This window comes from Saccopteryx bilineata, chromosome 4 (assembly GCF_036850765.1).
Source record: "Saccopteryx bilineata isolate mSacBil1 chromosome 4, mSacBil1_pri_phased_curated, whole genome shotgun sequence".
NCBI lineage: Eukaryota > Metazoa > Chordata > Mammalia > Chiroptera > Emballonuridae > Saccopteryx > Saccopteryx bilineata.
In genome coordinates this window covers 135,152,034-135,175,990 of record NC_089493.1, presented here as the reverse complement: position 1 = coordinate 135,175,990, position 23,957 = coordinate 135,152,034, and the positions used below count along the sequence as shown (strand labels likewise).

General features: G+C 41.6%; 1 protein-coding gene and 1 pseudogene across 1 annotated transcript; one reads left to right on the top strand and one right to left on the bottom strand.

Moving 5' to 3' along the window:
• Positions 1-270: 270 nt before the first annotated feature.
• LOC136335323 (high mobility group nucleosome-binding domain-containing protein 3 pseudogene) lies at positions 271-4,441 on the top strand (annotated as a pseudogene).
• An 8,974-nt stretch (positions 4,442-13,415) lies between these two features.
• On the bottom strand, positions 13,416-14,894 carry IL5 (interleukin 5). The gene is made up of 4 exons (XM_066277804.1): positions 14,751-14,894; positions 14,525-14,557; positions 13,623-13,751; positions 13,416-13,514 (listed from the first exon to the last, which is right to left on the bottom strand). The coding sequence occupies exons 1-4, from the start codon at positions 14,892-14,894 to the stop codon at positions 13,416-13,418; spliced, it is 405 nt and encodes a 134-aa protein (XP_066133901.1).
• Positions 14,895-23,957: the final 9,063 nt, after the last annotated feature.

The window sequence follows — 23,957 nt, the reverse complement described above, 5'->3', positions numbered from 1 at the left end:
ACACACTGTAAATATTCCTAGCACCCGAAGGACTTTCATATGGGTTCTCAGATCTATGAAGTGAGGGTCAAATGGGAGACCTGGAAGTTATCAACCCTGATCAAGATAGTAGATCAAAGGCATTATACAATACAATACTATTTCTGGATCATTGCCACCATGGCAAACTTGAACCCACAAAAGTGCTGTTCCCTGTCACACTCCCATTTAGCTTTCCTTCCTGGCCTCTGTGAGAACCAGTACAGTCCAGCTCAGGCTGTGGCAGGCCATTCCTACCAGTTACGAACAAGTAGGAAAGCTTGTCAAATAGTTTTGAAAATCTGCTTGAAAGAAGCCGAAAGCTAACATGGCGATGAAGACTTGGGAGACTCTGTTTTGAGAAGGGAAGTGCAGAAGCAAGCCTGGCCATGGGCACAGCCCTTGCCTTGAGGCCCTTACAGACTGGAAAGTTGAGGTCTAGGGGTGGAGAAGCTGATAGACTGAGAAGCTGAAAGACAAGCTGTGGCCAAGAAACTGTAAGTAAAGCAGAATTTGGGGCAGTCTCAAGGGTATAGAGGAACAAAAATTGGAATTCAGAGCCCCCCAGAGGGAGGGGTTTCTGTAAATACTTTTAGGCTTTCCACTGGGACCCCTGAGGAGTTGTACTCTAAGAGTAAGAAACAACTTAAAATAGACCAGTCTTTTAAAACCAAACACAGCTGGCCCTGGCCGGTTGGCTCAGCAGTAGAGCGTCGGCCTAGCGTGCGGAGGACCCGGGTTCGATTCCCGGCCAGGGCATACAGGAGAAGCGCCCATTTGCTTCTCCACCCCTCCGCCGCGCTTTCCTCTCTGTCTCTCTCTTCCCCTCCCGCAGCCAAGGCTCCATTGGAGCAAGGATGGCCCGGGCGATGGGGATGGCTCTGTGGCCTCTGCCTCAGGCGCTAGAGTGGCTCTGGTCGCAACATGGCGACGCCCAGGATGGGCAGAGCATCGCCCCCTGGTGGGCAGAGCGTCGCCCCTGGTGGGCGTGCCAGGAGGATCCTGGTCGGGTGTATGCGGGAGTCTGTCTGACTGTCTCTCCCTGTTTCCAGCTTCAGAAAAATGGAAAAAAAAACAACTAAAAAACAAAAAACACAGCTGCCTGGCCAGTTGGTGGCGCAGTGGATAGAGCATCCACCTGGGATACAAAGGACCCAGGTTTGAAACCCTGAGGTCACCAGCTTGAGCAAGGGATCACTGGCTCTGCTCTAGCTCTCCCCCTCCCCCCACCGGCCAAGGCACATATGAGAAAGCAATCAATGAACAACTAAGGTGCCCCAGTGAAGAATTGATGCTTCTTATCTTTCTCGCTTCCGAGGGTATCTGGAAAACTGTATTTTCTGTTCAGTTTTGCTGTGAACCTAAAAGCTCCTCTAAAAAAAATTAAGTTTAGTTTTTAATAAATGGTTTTAGTTCATTCTTATTTTTGTAAGACAATTAACTGTCCACAAAATCTAGGTTAACCATTTCCCCATCTCAGCATTTGAAAATAACATTTTGCTGCTAAGACCTCAGCTCTCAGTCTTACTGCGTTTCCTTTGTAGGCGATCTAGCTTTTATTTTTTATTTTTATTTTATTTTATTTTTTACTGAGACAGAGAGAGGGATAGACAGGGACAGACAGGAACGGAGAGATGAGAAGCATCAATCATTAGTTTTTCGTTGCACATTGCGACACCTTAGTTGTTCATTGATTGCTTTCTCATATGTGCCTTGACCGTGGGCCTTCAGCAGACCAAGTAACCCCTTGCTTGAGCCAGCGACCTTGGGTCCAAGCTGGTGAGCTTTGCTCAAACCAGATGAGCCCACACTCAAGCTGGCGACCTTGGGATCTCGAACCTGAGTCTTCTGCATCCCAGTCCGACAGTCTATCCACTGTGCCACCGCCTGGTCAGGCAAGCTTTTATTTCTTAAGATCTCTTTTTCCTATGGCCCTCAGAGGAGTGAAGCTGCTGGCTGTGGGGTTGGGCACATACAAGGGAGCCATGGGTTCCTCTGCCCGGGCTCCAATGTCTTGGCAGAGGGTACTTTGTGCGGATGTCCATGCTGTACTATCATAAAAACCATGGGCCCCTGAGATGGTTTTCCACACTTTGTTTTCAGACATACAGCCTGCTGTCTCTAACCTCTGTGTGTTTCTAAAATAAAGGAGGAGAAATGTGATCTAGCTGCTCCTCATGGAGATGGACCCCTGGTGTCAGAGGAAAATGTTTCCTTTTAGTGTATATTATGGATTGAATTGTTTTCTCCCAAAATTCATATATTGAAGCCTTATCCATCGGTACCTCAGACTGACTGTATTTGGAAATAGGGCTTTTAAAGAGGTAGGCTCTAATGTGGCCTCTAGCATGGGCCATGACCCAATCTGACCGGCATCCTCATAAGATGAGGAGATTGATCCACAGAGAGAGATTCCAAGGAGGCACACACATGTGAGGACACAACGAGGAGGCGGCCATCTGCAAGCTGAGGAGAGAGGTGGCAGAGGAAACCAGCCCCACCAGCACCTTCATCTTGGAGTTTCAGCCTCCAAAATTGTGAGAAAATAAACTTCTGTCGTTAAAGCCGCCCAATCCCTGGCATTGTGTCATGGCAGACTGGCAAATAAATCCAGTGTGAACTAAACTTCAACCCTTACATCATCCTGCTGATTGTCAGCAGAGCAGAATCAACTGGGCTGGGGAAATCTCACTCTTTGAAGGCCTTGCAGGTAGTTTTGCAGTTATACAATAGTGATGAGGGATGGGGTCTTCCCCACATGAAAGCGACCAAGTCAGGTGTCTTAGCCTCAGTGTTTGTTCAGATTTCAGAGGCCCCTGAGCCATTTCCTCATGAAGATGTCTGCCGGGGACTAGGCTGATCTTGTCTAGCAGAAAACCTTGCATTGTATTGAGAGGAAGAAAGGGAGTCGGCCATTTCTGGTCTCTGAGCACTGATTTCTCTGCTCAGATGTAGCTAGTCACCTGGGATTTTTTGGCGTCTGCACTTGACTCTAGGCAGAATGGTTCGGAGGGAAATTGCTTAACAAGGACCTGTCCAGGTCGCCTGAGTACTTGTGGTGTGTCACTTGGTTGCTGGTTTAGTATGATTGAGATTTGGTCCAAAGACATAGAATGGTCCAATTTATTGGGAACCAGTTGTCAGTATACTGACCACAGCCCTGAGCCTTTCCTGTTGAAGGTGTTACTGTGTTGGCTCTCACTGGCTTGTGTCAGAAAGGTACAGGTCTGTTCTTCCGGAAAGCAAGCTTTCTTGGTTCCTGGGAACCACCACAGTCTGGCCACAGAGCAAGTGTGAGGTAGTGACTCCGGAAGAATTGAATGAATTTCTCAACTCTGCAGGTCTAGTCTTTTGGGCCTGGAATAGCCTCCTCTTCTTAAAAAAATTTTTTTTATTTTTCAATTACAGTTGACATTCTATATTATATTAGTTTTAGGTGTCAATTCCTTTCTTTACTCACTGGGTCAGCTGGACAATTTGGAAGAAAAGATACATGAGCTGGTGAACTGATAAGTGAGGTCAAAACCAAAGAACCATGCCTGCACTTCCTCCAGCCCACAGTGGGATGTGAAAACGGGCAGCAAAGACAGGATTCTATAGAGAAGAACTCGCTATCTTCCTCCACCCTTACCCTCCCTCTTTTCTTCTCCTTGTAGCCACTTACAGGTGCCACTAACTGTGATGAGGACCCCACAAACAGCCAGTATGGATGTGCTACTCAGCCATGTTATCCCCTTCCCTGATTTTTAAAACTTAAAATAAAATTTTTTTCCCACAGTGTGAGCAGCTGTAACAGTGGAGGCAACAACACCCAGCGGCAGCGGCAACAGTTTCAGCCCGTTGCTCCACTTTTAGCTGCGCGAGCATAGTCATTATGCCAAAAAGAAAGTCTCCAGAGAACATAGAGGGCAAGGATGGATCCAAAGTAACTAAACAGGAGCCCACAGACAGCCTGTCTGATTGTCAGGGAAACCTGCTCTGCCCAAACCTGAACCTAAACGAAGAAAAGCATCTGCTAAGACAGAACCTGGAACAAAGAGTAACAAAGGGGCAAAAGGAAAGAAGGAGGAGAAGCAGGAAGCTGGAAAGGAAGTTCCCACACAATCGGAAAATGGTGACACTAGAGTTGAAGAGGAACAGAAAATGGTATCTGTAGACAATGAGGGAGAATGAATTGTCATAAAAAATTGGGTTGATTTTACATACCTCTTGGGACAACCTTTAAAGCAATTTTTACCAAGTATTTTGTAAATGCTTTTTTTTTTTTTTTTTTTTGTATTTTTCTGAAGCCGGAAACGGGGAGGCAGTCAGACAGACTCCTGCATGCGCCCGACCGGGATCCACCCAGCATGCCCACTAGGGGGGTGATGCTCTGCCCATCTGGGGCATTGCTCTGTCACAACCAGAGCCATTCTAGCACCTGAGGTAGAGGCCACAGAGCCATCCTCAGTGCCCGGGCCAACTTTGCTCCAGTGGAGCCTTGGCTGCGGGAGGGGAAGAGAGAGACAGAGAGGAAGGAGGGGGGAGGGGTGGAGAAGCAGATGGGCGCTTCTCCTGTGTGCCCTGGCCAGGAATTGAACCCCGGACTTCTGCACGCCAGGCCAACGCTCTACCACTGACTGAGCCAACCGGCCAGGGCCAATGCTTTTTTTTAAGAACTCTACTAGTTGGCATACAAGAATATACAAGGATGAACATTTTACCTTCTCATAATCAATCTTTTTGGAAATTTCCATCATCCTCAAGTAAAATAAATTTAATATTGTAAACTGTGTGTAAAATTGATTCAGCATTCCACACATTTGCTTTAAAATTTTATTCCTGTGTATACTGTGGTGTTTTTACTATGCATATTTGAATTATTCACGTAGTTTTTCTAGAGCAATAATCCTGGGTGCTTTTGTTCCTAGGTTTATGTAATTTTAATGAAACATGGATAGTTGTGGCCACCAGCTATTTATGGTTTAAAATAAGAAGTTTTCTTGCCTGCAAAAATTTTTTTTTCCATTAATTGAGAGAGACAGAGACAGAAAGTAAGTGAAAGAGAGAGAGAGAGAGAGAAGCATCAACTCACTGTTCCACTTAGTTGTTCCATTTAGATGTGCACTCGGTGATTGCTTCCCATACATGCCCTGACTTGGGATCAAACACGCGACCTCAGTGCACCAGGATGACACTTTATCCACTGAGCCACCTGGCCAGCGCTGCTTAACTGATTTCTAAAGGTTAAGAGAATAAGACTTCTTCAGAATAAGACATATCAGGGTTTGAATTCCACATATTAACTGTGTGACCTTGGCTAATAATTTAAACTCTCTGAGACTTTGATTCTGTATTGTAAAAAAGGAATAATATTATCTTGCATTGTCTTGTGATGAGAATTGATTGAGATACTGATATAAAGGATCTAGGAAAGTCCTAATCCCAAGTAGTGGTGGCTTACTTTTCTTCCTCAGCAAAGCACTGGGACACTGTGAACATTTGTCGAGGGTCTATTGTGTTAGATATGGGTGCTACTTCTCAGTATTTCGATTGTCCTCTCTTCTCAAATGGTATTTCTGCTGCTTCTTGAAATTACTCATGGCAATGTGGCTTGCTCTAACTAATGTGATATGAATGGAAGTATTTAAGAATGGATATGTGATTCTCCGTGACTCTTGTTCTCTGCCATGGGAATGGCAAAAGAAAGTGAGGATATGGAGGCACCACAAGACAGAAGCATCATGGAATGAGAGCCAACATGGGGGAGAGGACCACGCCCACAGTAGACTCTGTGTGACTGAGAAACAAATTTCTGTTGTGCCCCACCACTGGGATTCAGGGATGAGCTGTTACTGTAGCATCACCTGGACTATTCAGACTGATAAATGTACAGAGATGTAGAAGGTGTATCTGGAAACACTGCAATATAAAAACCAGGGCTCTGATAGAGAAAAATGTTCACAGTACTGCAAGACTCTGAGAAGGGAGCAACTAATACTGCTGGGCTAGGCAGGAAGAGAATCAACAAGGAAGCATTTGAGTTGGACTGTGAGAGCCAAGGGGGAGGAATGAATGAAAACACCTATGGGACAGTTACCTGTTCCCTGTGTGGGGAAAGACAGATGTACTGAGTCAGTGTGGGCACACAGATGTGAACATTCACAGGGTGTTCTGGGAAAAATAAGACCTAGCACTCCCTATAGAGCATCTCCCCAATCAATGTTTTTTACAGAGAGCTTTTTTTCTTTTTCTTTTTAAAAATTTATTGATTGACTTTAAAGAGAGAGGAAGGGAAAGAGAAACATCTGTTCTGTACAAGCCAGCAACCTTTGCTTATCAGGAGGACACTCCAACCAACCCAGTTATCTGGCCAGGGCCACAGAGAACATTTCTTCATAGAACACACATGTCTTTCAATACAATGGCTGTCTACTAGTATTTACATAGGAAAAATATTATACTTACATCACCCAAACTTGATGCATTTGAAACAAAGTGGTAGGAGGAAGCTCAAAAGAGAAAGTTTTTAGGTTCACTCCAAATATGATTGGTAACATAAGCACATTCACAGAAGACAACCAGAGAGGCCCTGAAGCTTCACTAAGGGGACACGTGCATGTCGTACAGATACAGCAACCACGTTAATGATTTAGTGATCAGAGAGTAGTACTGCTTTAAATATTTTGCATCCTTATTTTACCACAGTTTACTAAATAAATAAATAAGTACCAAAAAAAGTTTTTTACAACCTAACAAGTTAGCTTATTGCTTATATACAGGCATTTTACTGTGTTTTATGTTTTGGAAAATTGGATTTTCATTTGAGATGTAATGCATTAAATATGTCAGTATTTCAAATAGTGGGAATGAGGCTCCTGGCTAGCATTTTCTCGCAAACAATGTTAAGTGAAAGATGCCCATATATCTTGGCAGGGCTTAGAGGGGGCAGGGGTATGAACTGTGAAGGAGCCTGGACTGGGATAGCAGTGAACCAGGGGTTTTCTTTTCTTTTTAAAAGATTTTATTTATTGCTTTTGGAGAGAAGGGTGTGTGAGAGAAAGAGAGAGAGAGAGAGGAAGAGGGGAGAGGAGTGGGAAGCACCAATTCACAGCAGTTGCTTTTCATATGTACCTTTGGGCAAGACTGGGCAAGCCTGGGCTTTCAAACCAGCGACCTCAGCATTCCATGGTCAATGCTTTTACCCACTCACCATGAGAGGTCAGGAGAGCCAGAGGTTTTCATGCACAGGAGAAACATGGGGACATAAGTGTATTTTATCAGCAGCCCTGCCACACACATGGGAGAGCCTGACCCAGCAAGCTAGCAGTGGCGAGTCTAAGTGAGAGGCCACAGGGGTGGAGACATCTCAGAGGCTGAATGCTGGTGGAAAGACACGGAGGGTGAGAGTCAGCAACTTCCTCAGAAAGGTGATGGAGAGGAAATCAGGGTTCTCAGAGCTAAAATGAGAAAACCTCAAAGGAAGAGGAGAAGGAAGGAGAAGAAGGAGAAATGTAAGGACCAAGAGAAGATCAGAAAATAAGCAGGGCACTAATGGAACAGGGAACTTAAGGGTTACAGGCAGGTCCTGCTCCTGTTCTGTTAGGAATAACATGCCCAAGGTTGTTCAAGAAGCAGAGACAGATAGGGACTCTGGGAGGCTGAAAGAAAGAGAGAGAAAAAAAGGAAAAAGAGACAAATGTTTGCATTCTATTGGTTAAGAGACCCTTATCAGAAGTTTATGTTTGAAATTCTCCACTGAGTAATACCCCCCCCCCGTAACTGCGCACAACCTCCCTAGCCAATGACTAACAGCCACATCAGCTTCTGTATGATGCTTGCTCATCCTAGACAGCCACCCTATAAAAAGGAGCCATTTTAGAAGCTCGGAGCTGCAGTCCCTGCGCAGGTTTGGGGGGCTGCAGTCCCTGTGCAGGTTTGGGGGGCTGCAGTCCCTGTGCACGTTTGGGGGGGCTGCAGTCCTGTGCAGTTTGTTAGCTGTGCAGGTTTGGGGGGCTGCAGTGCTCCAGTCTCTTCGGAGGCGTGGGTTGCCTGCAGTCCCTGCGCAGGTTTGGGGGGCTGCAGTGCTCCCTTGCATGGGTTGCCTGCAGTCCCTGTGCAGGTCTGCAATAAAACTTATAAAATTCACTTTGGGTCTGCTGCAGTCTATCTCGCTAGGATGTAACAGATGGAGGCCCCAGCGAGATTGGCCATGTAAGACCCCTCCTCACAGAGTGGGCTGCAGCAGACGTTGGTAGCTGGCCAGCCTCCGGCAGTTGCCGTTTGGAAACTGAATTTGGCTGATTCGAAACATTTAGAGTCTTGAGACTGTTTGTCAAGCCCCTCAGTGAGATCTTCTGAGCATGGCTTTTAAGGTCTATAGTGACCAAGGAAGTAACAGAAAAGGCAAATAAGGCCCAAAAGAAGTCAGGAAATACCAACTTTTGGCTCCAGCGCCCTAAGGGGCTTCATAGCTGTCATCAAGGCCCTGCTCCAGAGTGGAAAGAAAGGTCATTGAACTGAAGCCTGCCAGGCTTCCCGGCCCCATCAAGGGACACGTCTGTGCTGTGGAAAGAGGGACATGAGAAGGTAAGCTGCCCCTTTGCTCCATGGAGGGAGGGTTCAGTCTCTTCTAGTCCTGCTCCAGCTACCTGTGACCTGACCTTGCCCAGCGTGCTGGGAATTGCCACTGAAGGCCCAAGGACATCGTTCAGGAGCCTAAGGTATTTCTTCCAAGTAGCAGATAAGTTAATCTCATTTCTTGTAAACACAAGGGCCATCTACTATGCCTTGCTTGAATATTTAAGTTTTATTTATCCCTCAAAGATCTCTACTGTGGGTATTGACAGTCTGGTTTTATTGCTTTATGTTTAGTATCTCCTTTGATCCTCCTATCTCAATGCCCCATGCCTATTATAGGCTGGGACCTGCTGCTAATTCCAGCTAGAAGCAGTAGTCACTAGGACTTAAACTCTAACTGCAATGTGTAGAAATGTAACACCCTTTCCCTAAGTACTTACAGGTTTTATAGGTTACTCAGCAAACTGTTCAAAGACTGTCCAAGAGGCACTTCTAGCAGTACATCACCCAAGGACTGACTCCCACGTAGACGGGTCCACACACCATGAACCTGACCACTCCCACTACTGCCAAGGTAGAAGGCATACTCGCCTGGGTCCACCGCAGCCGGCTGAAGCTTGCAGTCCCAGCAGAGACACCTTTGTGGACAGCGAAGACTGACCCCACCAACCCTTGTAAGCTGACCCTGAGAAGGACAGCATGCCCTGCTTCAGCCACAAACCAGAAGTTAACTGGTCCACGCATGGAGACTTTGGGGAGGGAGGGAAACTAAGGTAAATGAAAGTTATGTATGTGCTCATAGCTACCACTATAGAATAATCTGTGAATATTGGTCATGTGTCCAATAGGCTACTTATGAAAAGGACACCTCCAAAAAGCAATCTTTAAAAGAGGATTACTTAGTACTAACTTAGTCTTTGCTGAAGGTTAAGGTTTTTAGGAATTAAGAATTCTGATAAATTAAAAAGGAATTGTATAGTTTTAATAATAAAAGGTATGAAATGTAGAGGTACTTTTGAAAAGAAAAGGAAAAGCAAATTATTATGAAAGCCAGTTATTTCTGGATAAGAAAGTACATAAAAGTTGAAGGTTTGTGTAAATTGCAGAAGGTTTGTGTAAGTTGCAGAAGGTTTGTGCAAGTTGTAAAAAGTTAGTACAGAGAAGAAAAATACAAGGCAAAAAGAAATTAGTCTATAAAGCTTGTAGTACTAAGGGCACACTATCAGCGTGCCAGCACATACTAGGGAGGACCCCTGACCTAATTAGCTTATAGCTACAGCTAAAGTAGAAAATTCTCATAAGCCCCAGACTTATACCATTCTCCCCACTGATGAAGAATCAAGGGTTTGATTTATGCCCTAAAAGGAGTAGGGAATGTAAGGACCAAGAGAAGATCAGAAAATAAGCAGGGCACTAATGGAACAGGGAACTTAAGGGTTACAGGCAGGTCCTGCTCCTGTTCTGTTAGGAATAACATGCCCAAGGTTGTTCAAGAAGCAGAGACAGATAGGGACTCTGGGAGGCTGAAAGAAAGAGAGAGAAAAAAAGGAAAAAGAGACAAATGTTTGCATTCTATTGGTTAAGAGACCCTTATCAGAAGTTTATGTTTGAAATTCTCCACTGAGTAATACCCCCCCCCCCCGTAACTGCGCACAACCTCCCTAGCCAATGACTAACAGCCACATCAGCTTCTGTATGATGCTTGCTCATCCTAGACAGCCACCCTATAAAAAGGAGCCATTTTAGAAGCTCGGAGCTGCAGTCCCTGCGCAGGTTTGGGGGGCTGCAGTCCCTGTGCAGGTTTGGGGGGGCTGCAGTCCCTGTGCAGTTTGTTAGCTGTGCAGGTTTGGGGGGCTGCAGTGCTCCAGTCTCTTCGGAGGCGTGGGTTGCCTGCAGTCCCTGCGCAGGTTTGGGGGGGGCTGCAGCGCTCCCTTGCATGGGTTGCCTGCAGTCCCTGTGCAGGTCTGCAATAAAACTTATAAAATTCACTTTGGGTCTGCTGCAGTCTATCTCGCTAGGATGTAACAAGAAACAGGGGCAGGTTTCACAGCATGAGGATGGTGGATAAACAGTGACTTTGGTTTGGGATGCATTATGTTGAGGGGCTCTCTGGGAGGTGTCCCTCAAAATCCAGCCTGATAGCCTGCACTGACTCCCCCCACTGGAAGTAATAGAGTCATTACTAAGGTAGAGTGAAAATGGAGGCTCTGTTAATGAGATAGGTTTTGGGAGGAAGAGCAAGACTCATCAAAGTATTCCAATAACTTGGAGCCTGCCAAATCCCTCTCCCCTGATCCGCTGGGCTCTGGAACCCCACAGAAATCAAGCTTGGGTGAGGGGCAATTGATGAAGTAACTGATAGACACCCTTCTCCCTCTGGCCAGGGTCCATTGGGATGGTTTTGCTTCTACAGAGAAGGCTGAACCAGCTGGAGAATATAGTGTCTGCCTTAAACATCCTTGGTACATCTAAGGACTTCCATTTTGCTCAGATGCATATAGCCCTGATTGCTTTCAGCTTCTTGAGTCCTGGCAGATTGATAAGAGTTCATCAGTGAGATTTTGGTAGGATATTCCAGTCTTAAATCCACATTAACTATAGTGGACCTTAATAAAGAAGTGGAAGATAACCCTTTTTGAGAGAATATAAGTCTATCAGGGCAGAGAATTTTGTCTGTTGTATTCAACGATGGATCCTAGTCCCTAGAACAGTCCTGGAACATATGGGAGCTAATACATATCTGCTGAATTGAATTAAATTGAGTCTGTTCACAAATGGAGTTTCCCACTTCCTGTCAGTTTCTAGAGCAGTCACTGTGGTGCTGTGCTGACCCATCTTCCTCTTCATTGACTCAGCACCAGCTCTCAGGGCTTGGTGGGAGCACAGGTTAGGGGCTGGGTCATGTTAGAGTGCTGGGTTTGTGCAGGAAGGAAAACACATCTTTCACAGCTGACTTGCATTCTCCCACCTGGGAATCTGTTGACTGCTCTGGCCCCTCTCTCATGCCCAGAAACAGTAGGAGAGGTTGCTTTACACAAGCAACTGAACACATCACTTGCAATCCATGCAGATAACCCCCAGGCAATGGCATCGTGTGTAAGGACCTTTAGCACATGCTCACAACTGTATCCCAGCAAACAGAATAGGGCCTGTGACTAGTAACTGAATGAGGAATCAGTGGCATAGCTAAATTTGTTACTGGGTCTCTCCTTTAGGTTTCAGAGGTTTTTAAAAAAGTTTTTTTTTTTTTTTTTATTAAGTGAGAGGTGGGGAGGCTGAGAGGCAGACTCCCGCATGTGCCCCGACCTGGATCCACCCGGCAAGCCCCCTACGGGGTGATGTTCTGCCCATCTGGGGCTGCTGCTCCATTGCTCCGCCACTGCAACCAAGTTATTTCAGTGCTTCAGGAGGGGAAGAGAGAAAGGCAAGAGCGAGAGCGAGAGAGTGAGAGAGAAGGAGGGAAGAGTAGAGAAGCAGATGGTTGCTTCTCCTGTGTGCCCTGACCGGGTATCAAACCCGGGACTTCTACATGCCGAGCCGATGCTCTATCGCTGAGCCAACAAGCCAGTGCCAGGTCTCAGTTTTAAAATACATTGTAAAGAATGTATTTTCTGAATCCTTGAGCAATTTTCTTAAGCAGGGCAACCTTTATTTATGATCCTGAGAGTCATAAACAGGCAGAGTGTTGTCTGCCTAATTTCCTTCTACCCCTGAGAATACAGAATGGTGGGGACCTTTAAAACCCAGCCTTCCCCATTTAACTACCTGCCAGTGCTTCTCTGCCCCTTTTGCTTTGCCACAATGCCAGGTGAAGAAGAACTCCCCTAGGCCACAGGAGTCTGGGCTCCACAGAGGGTTTCTGGTTCCTTCCCTGAACCAGTAGTAGAATTGGTCTGCCAAATTCTTCTCATAGGCTGAGATGAGGCCTAGTTACAGATTCATACATTATCCTCCTCCCAAGGGGAGTCCTGAAACTCATTTTTAACTATGTGGCCCATCCTGGAAAGCCCATTCAATCATGCATTCATCACCTATCATTTAGTGCCCATCATCCTGGCTCTGGGTATACCGTGGAAAGGACACTAGGGCCAGCCTCTGCCCATGTCCCCACTGCCCACGTCCTCCCTCAGTCCTGCTGCATCACTTCCGCTTGTGGTACGCCTAGCAGCCCTGGGACTTGTGCCCCAGGGGATGGGAGTGCTCGCCCACACCCCTGCAGGCTGCCCCTCCACACGCAGCCTGTTCTGACACAGAATGCCTTGCCCTCACTTTAAGAGTAAGACAAAGGCCTGACCTGTGGTGGCGCAGTGGATGAAGTGTCGACCTGGAAATGCTGAGGTCGCCGGTTCGAAACCCTGGGCTTGCCTGGTCAAGGCACATATGGGAGTTGATGCTTCCAGCTCCTCCCCCTTCTCTTTCTTTGTCTCTCCTCTCTCTCTCCCTCTCCTCTCTAAAATGAATAAATAAAAAATTTAAAAAAAAAAAAATGTTTAAAAAAAAAAAAAAAAAAAGAGTAAGACAAAGGCCGGCAACAAAATGAACCAGAGTCATCTACTTTTGTTTTATTGGAACACAGCCTGACATGAAATAAATATTAATCTTCCAAATTCTTAACCACTTAATAAATAATATTAAGTTAACAGACATTTGACAGGAGGTTGTATTAAATAAAAGTATGGATCTGTTCTGCCTGGAGTAAACTAGAGGAGAATTCTTCCACGACTCCTTTATCTAAAATATATATATCTCAAATATTTTATTTTTATGCTTTCTGCATATGTGAGGTAGTGAAGTAGCAGTATGCCTGAAATCCTTCGCTACAAGAAGCCAGCTTGCTCTCAACTTTCTGTTGTCCACTCAGTGTTGATCACACCAAGAAACACTTGAAGGTAGTCTAGGAATTTTTTGACTCTCCATCGCTCCCCTTCACATTTTTTCTGTGAAAAAGAACAGACAAGAGGTATTGTAGGAGCCCCTTCATCCCTGTAAAAATAGGCATAGCCAGACAAATATACTTAAGTTTCCACTAAACGTTTTTAACTTACTTTTTGGCGGTCTATGTATTCTTTTATTAAAGACAAGTTCTGGAAGAGCTTTTCCATGTCATCCTCTTGTGTGGTTTGATTCTTCAATGTGTCGATTCCCTGAAAGACTTCTTCAATGCATAGCTGGTACTAAAGGAGTAAGATTTAAAAAAATATTCAGTAGCCAAATCAAGGTTAAAAAAAGTTGGTCCAAAAAGCTAGACTTTGTTTCATGGTATCTACGTGAGTTCCCTTTTCTGAAGAGTATTTCACTCGCTTCTTTTCTAGGAACCCATACTAAAATACAGTTTCTGAGAGTAGATGATGTTTATATAATGACTGAGAAGTTTCACAAATTATATAAATTAAGTACTTAACCAAAAATAAAGTATTTAGGAAGTACAGTGCAACTATATTACTGATTGACCTCACATCAGTTTCCTTTTATTGTTCTAGCTGGTAATTTTCATCTGTTAAGACTAATGAAATCATATGTTTTTCATTTTAGTATGACCATGACATACTCCAAATGTATACAATTCCATTATATGTCATGATCATTTTAAAATGTGGCAATGACTGTTAAGGTAGAGCATTCATATTTTAATGTGTACTGACTCTGAATCTAAAAATGTTACACTCAGTTGCTAATACTTTCAAAAACACACTGAAGTGAGGAAAACAGTAGATAGAGCAGAGTGGAGAAGAGGAGGCTCCTCTCACCTGACAACATCCCCAAAGGTCCTGATCTACTTGTTTCATGGATTCTACTTGTAAAGACATTTCTAAGAGTTATAAATACATGCATTTATATCACACACCTAAAAACAAAATACAGAACATAAAACAGTTCCGGTGATAACTACTACTTTATAGCCTAAAATATGCAATTTACTGATTCATTCAATCATAATTTAACTTACATTATTATGTTCAGGAGTAGGAATCATCAGGTTCTGAAAAGGAAAGGAAATACATTCATTTCCAAAGCACTCTAGCATTCACAACTTAATAAAATGATTGTGAAATGGTTACCAATAATCTATTACTAACCCTAAGTTCATTATTAATAACAGATCTTTAAAAATTAAGCACCACGAATGATGACTGATGCCTTTTAAAGACTATAGCACTCAGAAATAAAATTACCCCATCGCCTATGAGCAGAGTCTGATGAGTGGAGAGCAGTGTCAACGTCTCTGCCACCAGTCTTCTCATGGGACTTTCTACGGCAATGGCACACATGCAGGCAGCTCCAAGAGCTAGGAAACTCAAATGCAGAAGCTTCCTCATGGCTCTGATAGGTTCAGCGATTGCCTTGGGCAAAGAAAGTGCATTGTACAAGATTGAATACCCAACCAATTTATTCTCTCTCTTTGAGGAAGTGAATAATTTCCAACAATCAGATAGAGACTAACAATGGCATACCATGAAACCGTTTCCAATGCCTTGTATCTTAAAAAATAATTTTACTTTCATCTTTTAATAATAAAAATCCCTGTTTTACCCCCTTCAAAAGCATTTCCTAGTAAAGAAAAATCTTTGGGTTGCTATATCATTGCCCCACATTTACATTTCTTAAAATCAGAAGACTGAATTTCCTCTTAAAAGACATACAAAAAAGAGAAGTGTAATGTAAACCACTAAATAGCATTTTGTGCTAAAATACACAAATATTGGAAATGGTTTCTTTTTCTGGTCTACTAGATTCTATCACAGTTGTTGCCGGATTAAGTTGCCTTAAAAGGGATTGAAACCTGGCGGGAAGATGGTGATGAAAGCAGCAGGGTCAGGCTTTGTTCACTGGGGTCTTGATTTGTGTTGCCAGTGACCAAAAACTAAACCCAAACTAGTTGAAGCCAACCAGGGTGTTTATTAGCTCATATAACCAAAGGGTCCTGTGTAGAGGCTCCCTTATATTTTACCTGCCTGGAGACTCTTCTTGACCACCTGGTCAGGCAGCTCTCCCACTGTGGTCCCAAGGTGATGCCAAAACCCCCGATCTTTATGTATCCTGTTCACAAGCAGCAGGAGAAAGCAAATTGTGCTTTTCTGGTTGCCAGATCAAAAGTCCTAGAATTCAGCCTCCTGTGACAGGAGATCCAAGGTTCACCCTTGAACAGGGACCAGAGGTATGGGATATACTGACTGGCTCTCCCTGGAGCTGGAGTGGGCTTAATTCCCCCCAAATGGCATACCTAAGATTTTTGGGGTCCTAGGCAGTTGTAAGAGGGATATGGATGCTGGGAAGGTGACCAATAAATATCCATCACAGCCACATAATGTAACATACGGGCATGGCCTTTCCTTCACAACCAACAGGGTGGAGGTATCCTTTTGTACCCTGGGTGGGCCAAGTATAATCAGGGGAATCAGCCTTTGTGTTCCTGAGGCTCACATCTGTAATCTCAGAAGGGAGCAAGTGAAGCCCCTTCTTACCCACACACTTTTTCCTTGGTCTGAGTACACACAATGGAGCTTGTAATGGAAGGTTTCAGCAAGCATCCCAAAGTGGTTCTGTGTTGGCAGCCTGAAAGCCTGCCTTTAGGACTATCATGAGCATCTAGGGCAGATGGTACCAAACACAAGTGGTTATGTAGAACCCCTTTCCAAAGCTGGATAGAGTTCTGTAGAAGCAGAGGCAGCTGGGAGGTAGACAGGCCTCTCGCATGCATGTGATCAGAGCTCTGCTCAGGCAAGATAACAGTCGTGTAGGATTGGGTGCAGCCATCCTGTACCATACCTGCTTTTGTTTGTGCTGAAGTTTGGAACTCTTGGTTAGCTGCGCCCGATCTGAACACTGGAAAGGCCTTTTCCTTGAAACTGTCTGGGAGATACTGGCTCACTTCAGGAGTCAGGTAGGAGGCACAGTAGACTTGGATCAAGGTGTTCTTGAAATGTGTGATCAGAACCAAAGCTGAGGTCCGGCTGGAGCCTCTCTGCCCAGAAGGTTTCCTGTGAGACTGTTTGCTCCCGTTCTCTTCAGACTTACTTGGGCTACGCTGAGGACGTGTGGGCTTGGCCCAAGGTTTCAGAGGAGTTGCTTAATGACTTGTTATTTTAATACCTTAAATACGCCAAGTTCTGAGCTTTTAACTTCTATCACGTGCACGTGCAAGTGTGGCGGAGGACTGAGAAAACACTGCACTAGCCTTCACTAAGCTGGAGCAAACTCACCAACCACACATGCCTTTTAGGAGTCATACTTGCTGACTATGAAAATGAGTGTAATGAGAAAGGTGTACCACCACAAAGGTGCTGGGGCTATGACAAGCTGATTGTTGCCATGTGACACCCTTGGGCTTATGTTGCCAGATCATTAATTTTTTCAAAGAAGCCAGAAATCCTGATTATTATATATATTCTCTTGATTTTTAAATGTTGGTGATTCATATTTTTAAAAACTGCATAGGGCGCCATTCTGCAGCCTTTGGTTTCCTGTCTAGCTGTGGATCCTTATTGGAGGCCATTATTTTTTAAAAAGACTATTTAAAATATTTTAAAATTTTTTAAATTGTGGTGAAATACATATAAAAAATTTAACATCTTAACCATTTTCATTTGTATGGTTCAGTGGTGTTAAGTACGTTTGCAACACTGTACAATCCATCTCCAGAATTCTTTTCACTTTGCAAAACTGAAGCCCTAAGTCGATTAAACAAGAACTCCCCACTGCTCCTCACCCTACCCTGACAACCACACTTCTACTTTCTGTCTGTATGAATTTGACTATTCTAGGTAACTCATGTAAATGAAATCGTACAATATTTATCTTTTTGTTACTGATTTATTTGACTTAGCATAACATTTTTAAGGTTTATCCATGTAGTAGCATGTGAGACAGAACATCCTTCATTTTTAAGGTAGAATAATGGTATATCATTGTATGAATATACCACATTTTGTTTATCTATTTATCCTCAATAGATATTTGAGTTTCTTCCATACTTTGGCTTTTGTGAATAATGGTGCTATGAACATGGGTGTACAAAATTATAGTTCTTATAATGTTATGTTTGTCATTAAGTTTCCTTCTATGGCTCTGATCTCCCCAACTTGACTGAAAACACTCTTAGAGCAGTGATCATCAAATAATGTATTTGAAAAAACTTTATTAATGCAAAACTTCAGACAAATTAATGGTTTTAATCTCCTGTGCAGAAGAATCCCAAATAACTTATGTAGCTAATTCCACTGTCAAAGAAGTAGAGCACAACCTGACTGAAGTGTGGGATACACAGCGACTTTATTTAAAAGAGTATGGCATAACTGGTGGTGGCGCAGTGGATAGAGCATTGTTGACCTGAGACACTGAGGTCCCTGGTTGGAAACCCCAAGGTCACCTGCTTGAGCACAAGCTCATCCAATTTAAGAACAAGCTCACCAGCTTGAGCGTGTCATAGCTGGCTTGAGCATGGGGTCATTGACATAATCCTAAGGTCACTGGCTTGAGCAAGGGGTCACTGGCTCAGCTGGAGTCTCCTGGTTAAGGCACATATGAGAACCAATCAAGGAATAACTAATGTGCCGCAACTACAAATTGATGCTTCTCATATCTCTCCCTTCCTGTCTCTGTCTCTTGAGTTCTCTCTTTCTCTCTCACTAAAATAAATAAATGAAATTAAGTAAAATAGTACAGTATAGAAAGGAGATTATAAGAAAAGTGACTCTGCAAGGGAGAAGTCTGTCAAACCTCGGCCAGGTAATCAAGGTCAATATCAACAGTGTTAAGTCATGTTAGTAGCATGTACCCTTAATATGATGTGCTAAGAATGGCATTTTATCTCTGTGGTCTTCTTCCCAAAACCCATATGCTCTGTTTAACTATGAGAAAAACATCACACATACCCAAATTAAAGGACAAAATACCTGAGCAATACTCCTTAACACTGTCAAGGTTATCAAACACTAGCAGTCTGAAGAATTGTCACTGCCCAGAGGAGCCTAAGGAGACATGACTAAATGTAATGTGTTATCCTAGATGAGATCCAGGAACAGAAAAAGGACAATAAGGACCCACCAGCCCCAAAGAAACTGTGGAGTCTAGTAATATGCCAACATGGGTTCTTCAGTTGTAACAAATGTGGCTACTAATGTGAACAACAGAGGGAACTGGGTGCAGGGTACACAGGGACTCTTTACAATAAATAGTCTTGCAACTTTAATGCAAATCTAAAATTATTTAAAATAACCAGTTTATTAAAAATAACCTTGCATGTTAAAAGTTGGCTCTGGCTGGGTGGATAAAGCATCAACCCAGCGTTCCAGAGGTCATGGGTCAGGACATACATGAGAAGCATTCAATGAGTGCACAACTAAATGGAACAACTAAATGAAACAGCAAATTGATGCCTCTCTCTCTCTCTCTCTCTCTCTCTCTCTCTCTATTTCTCTCCTCTTTTCCCCATTCCCTTTCTCTCTCAAATCAATGGAAAATTAAAAAAAAATAACATTGCACATTGAAAAAAGTAATTATTTTTATAATTGTTATTAAAGAGACTTTGTTTCCTATAAATGTTATAGACTTGGGACCTTTTGACTTTGCTAGACTGTGAGCACCTTAAAAATGAGGATTTTTCCTGACCATGTGATGACACAGTATATAGAGCATCGGTCTGGGATGCTGAGGACCCAGATTCAAAACTGAGGTTGCCTGCTTGAGCGCAGGCTCACTAGCTTGAGGACAGGCTCACCAGTTTGAGGGCAGGGACACCGACTCGAGCATGAGATCATAGACATGACCTCATGGTCACTGGCTTGAGCCCAAAGCCACTAACTTGAACAAGGGGTCACTAGCTCGGCTGGAGCTCTCTGATCAAGGCACATATGAGAAAGCAACCAATGAACAACTAAGGTGCCGTACTATGAGTTGATGCTTCTCATATCTCTCCCTTCCTGTCCCTTGTCTTTCCCTCTATCATGCTCACTCTCCCTCGCAAAAAAAACAAAAAAAAAACACACAAAAACTTAAAATAAGGATTTTATGTAATTGACCTCTTCACTCTCAATGACCTGCCTATTGTAGGCACTCAATTAATGTTTGTTGAACAAATAAGTGAATGAATAAGCAGCCACTTGGTTGTATTAGTTGAATAAATTAACACAAATACTGTGGAAACTCAACTTTGATAGGACCCATAACAAAAAGAGCTAAACTTTAAGGCTAAGCTAGAGACTGAGCCAATGTGAACTCCATGGCAGTTTTTAAAAATCTAAGGAGAACAGAAATAAATTAGCAACCAGTATTTAGAATTAAGAATTATTAGTCATTATATCATTTAGAAAATGGACTTTTATTACTGTTGAAAAGGTGTGTTAGTGAGTAGCATCTATGCTTTTGCCCTAAAAACCTTTATCTCTGTTAGTGGCTTCCAAGTTGGCAACCTATTTTGAAAACTGTTAACTGTGGTTTTTACTAACTGTGTAGTCATGTAAGGTCAAATGATTTTTCTATGAACTGATTCTAATCAATCAACTGGGCATGATGCCACAAAATTTTTTTGGTAACTAAATGTAAAATGATAGTATCTCTTTCTTTTTTGACCTTATTCTCACCTTCATCATTTCAATCCTCAAGCATACATTTAAAATAATTTTTTATTGAATAAATAACATTATAAGGAAATAAACAAAAAATTTCTTCCTTTTGGCCTAACAACTATCAGTTTTGTGATAACTTTTTGCAAACTTTACTAACACAGAAAGCTTTGGAGTTCTAATCAATAAATATATGCAATTTGTGTTTATATTTTTTGCTTATTATTACTTCTTCATGTATCTACTTGTTATTTTAAATGTTACCTGCTATTAGCTGAAATTGATGTACCACCATTTACTTCAACATTTGGGTTGCTTACAGTATTCCACAATTATAAACAATGCTACTAGGAAGCTCATTGTATCATTGCTTTTTTCTTTTTCTTTCTTTCTTTTTTTTTTTTTTTTTTTTTTGAGAGAGTCAGGGAGAAAGAGAGAGACAGGAACATTGATCTGCTCCTGTATGTGCCCTGACCAGGGAATCAATCCGATAACCCTCATTCTCCAGGACAATGATCCAACCAACAGAGCTATCTGGCCAGGGATTATTGTATTATTTGTAAAAATATTTCCTAATGCTAAGAAACTTGTGTGATAATTTTTTAAGCTTTTGTTACATTTTAGCAGATCACCCCTCTGAAAATACTCAATGCACAAAAAAATTAAATCTCTTTCATTTTTACAGTGTTTTGCAACTTGTAAAGTACTTTTAAAAAATAACTTTGTTTAATCAGACATCAGCACTGCAAGATAGATTTCTTTCCCTGAAGGCTCTTTAGCAATAGGGTTTAATCATTTTGCCAATGGAATGAGTGAAATGAACCCTGAAAGAAGGTGTGATGCCAGAAGCAGTGGTAATCAAAGAGAGTGACAAATATGTTGGTAAACCTAAATAAATAATGCTGTTTAAAAATAATTTATCTAAGGGATTTCAAGACAGCAAGAAACAAAGATACTAAATAATAAAATAGGAGACAGAAGGAGTGATCAGGGTTGGTGCATTTTATGGTTCTTATACTGTTTGGGAAGATGCTGAAGATATTAACTTTAGACTTCAGAACAGACATGTAAAAACTTTAAGAGTAACCACTAAAATAACAGAAATTGAATGTATAATCAAGCCAGAAACTGAGAAAGGAGAAAAAGTAAAGAAAAAGCACAGAAAAAAACAAATAATAAATACTTCCAAACTTCTCAGAAATCACAGTAGTCGAAAATGAATTAAATCACCTATTAAAAGGAAGATACTGAAAAATATATTAAAATCATCTCAGCTATTTTCAAGAGATATACTTCATGGAAAATTACATTATAAGGTTGAAAATCAAGGGATAAAAAGAAAGACGACATATGGTAAACAAAGTAAAGCTGATGTACAAATACAAATACTAGAAAAAGAATTTAAATGAGAAAGTATTATAAGGATAAAGAGATACAATAAGGTATAAGATAATATCTCATGGTTATTTTATTTTCCATTTCATTGCGGATGATATAAGCGAAACCAAACATTTTTCAGTAGTACTTTAATGAGAACTGGGAACTAGACTGATTTGCCTTTTAGTTTTTTTTTTTTTACAAATTAATCATTTTTATTGCAAATATTTTCCACCTTCCTCCTTGAGTTATCTTAGTTTTAGGGTTTCCTATAAAAATATAAATTTTTGTACAGGAATTTACCTTGTGTCCATTTGTTCTGCAACTCATAATTTTTTCCTGAAGTATTTTAAATGACAGAAAGCATGACACTATCATTAACACTCAAAAATATCATTCAAGATGCGCTCAAAAATAATCATTTTCTTACATAGCAAAGTATTATCACATCTAATATAATGAACAACAATAATTATTTATTTTACTGATTGTTTTTAGAGAGACAGAGAGGAAGGGGAAAAGGGGGGAGAGAGAGAGAGAGAGAGAGAGAGAGAGAGAGAGAGAGAGATATTTGTTGTTTCACTTAACTGTACACACATTGGTTGCTTCCCACCTTGGTTAGGGGTCATACCCGCAACTTTGGTGTTTCCCCACGACACTCTAACCAACTGAGCTAACCATCTAGGACCCAACAATAATTCTTCTTAGCAGTTAATTTCCAGTCTACTTTCAGAAAATGTTTGTCCACGCATCCCGCAAATTCCCTTCATATCTCTGTGTTCAAACCAGGAGTAATTCCAGGGCCATGTGTTATATCTGGGATACATGTAACTCAAATTTCTTTCAATTTGCAAGTCCTTTAAAAAAATAGCACTGTTTAAAATTTTCTAGTTTTAATGGCAAGGAGAGCCTGTTTTTCCCATCCTTATGGTGTTATTAGCTTAAATTAATCCTTAATTTCTGTGAGAGTAAAAAGGTGTATTTAAAGTTTAATCTTAAAAAAAAAAAACTGTGTAAGAGATGATGTTGGATACTTCATGTTAAGACCACAGAAGGAGACATCTGGTTGTCCCAGTCATTGCTAACTTCTTGTTACTTTGAGTCATAAAATTCTCCTTTAAAAGGGAGGGTAATTACATATCTAGGTTTTTCTTTTATTGCTTTCAGAAATATTTAGATCTTGATTAACCTGGAACTTAGATAAGTAAAATGTAGTTTTGCTTTTTTCTTCTTACTAACATCCAAGTATGTATCCAAATATTTGTTTAAATGGTGGTGGCGGTGGTGAAAAAGTGATCTTGGTGGTTATACATCTGTTTACATTTGTCAGAATTCATGGAACTGTACACTGGAAAGTTTAAATTTTAGTATATGTAAACCATGCTTCAGTAAACCTGACCTTAAAAAAATTAGCTTTCAGTGCCTGACCCGTGGCAGGGCAGTGGATTAAAGCGTCAGCCTGGAGCACTGAGGTTGCTGGTTTGAAACCCTGGGCTTGCCTGGTCAAAGTGCATATGGGAGTTGATACTTCTTGCTCCTCCCCCCTTCTTTCTCTCCTCTCTAAGATGAATAAATAAAATCTTAAAAAATAATAATAATTTAGTTTTATTGTTTTATTACATACACTTGGTTGGTCACATAAATCATTACTGTAAAATTTCAATGTTTTGTTCCATTGATAATTTAAAATATATACTATAATAACTGACACTTTTATATTTTCTTACATCAAATACTCTTCACTGGCACTCTCCACTTGCATCCTTTGACATGAAAATTTTTAGCTTCTTTTTAAGTTCTATGAAAGATTTGTTTGGGAGTATGTGATTAGAAAGTGTTTCTTACATTTTTCTATATTAGTAGTCCAAAGTTTTGGTTTGTTTTAATTTCAATGTCTTCCATTATTGTTTTTTTTTTAATTTTATCTCTAGACCCATCCTTACATGTGATATCCTTCCATTAAACTGGTTTCCAAAAGACAATATTCTTGTTTTTGAAAAAGGTAATTTCTCTTTCTCTTATTTTACATTAATTTTTTTAACACAATAAGTTGACACAAGAAGTAAAACTGATAAGACATACTTGATATATACAATGTGATGCCTTTGGAGATGTCTACTCCAGTCACTACCATTAGCATATCCATCACCTCCAAAAGTTTTCTTCCACCTTCTTTATTTATTCATATTTTTTGTAAAAGCAATAAGATTTACCCTCTTAGCAAAAATTTAAGCATGCAATATAGTATTGTTAACTGTAAGCACTATGGTATACAGTGGATCTCTTATTATTCATCTTGCATAACTGAAACTTTCTTTTTTGAAAGGAGTCTATTCTTATCTTGTGTCAGTACTTATAGGAGTGGGCTTCACAAGTGAATTTTTACCAAACATTCAGAGAAGAACTAGCAACAGTCCATCTCAAACTACTTCAAGAAATTTA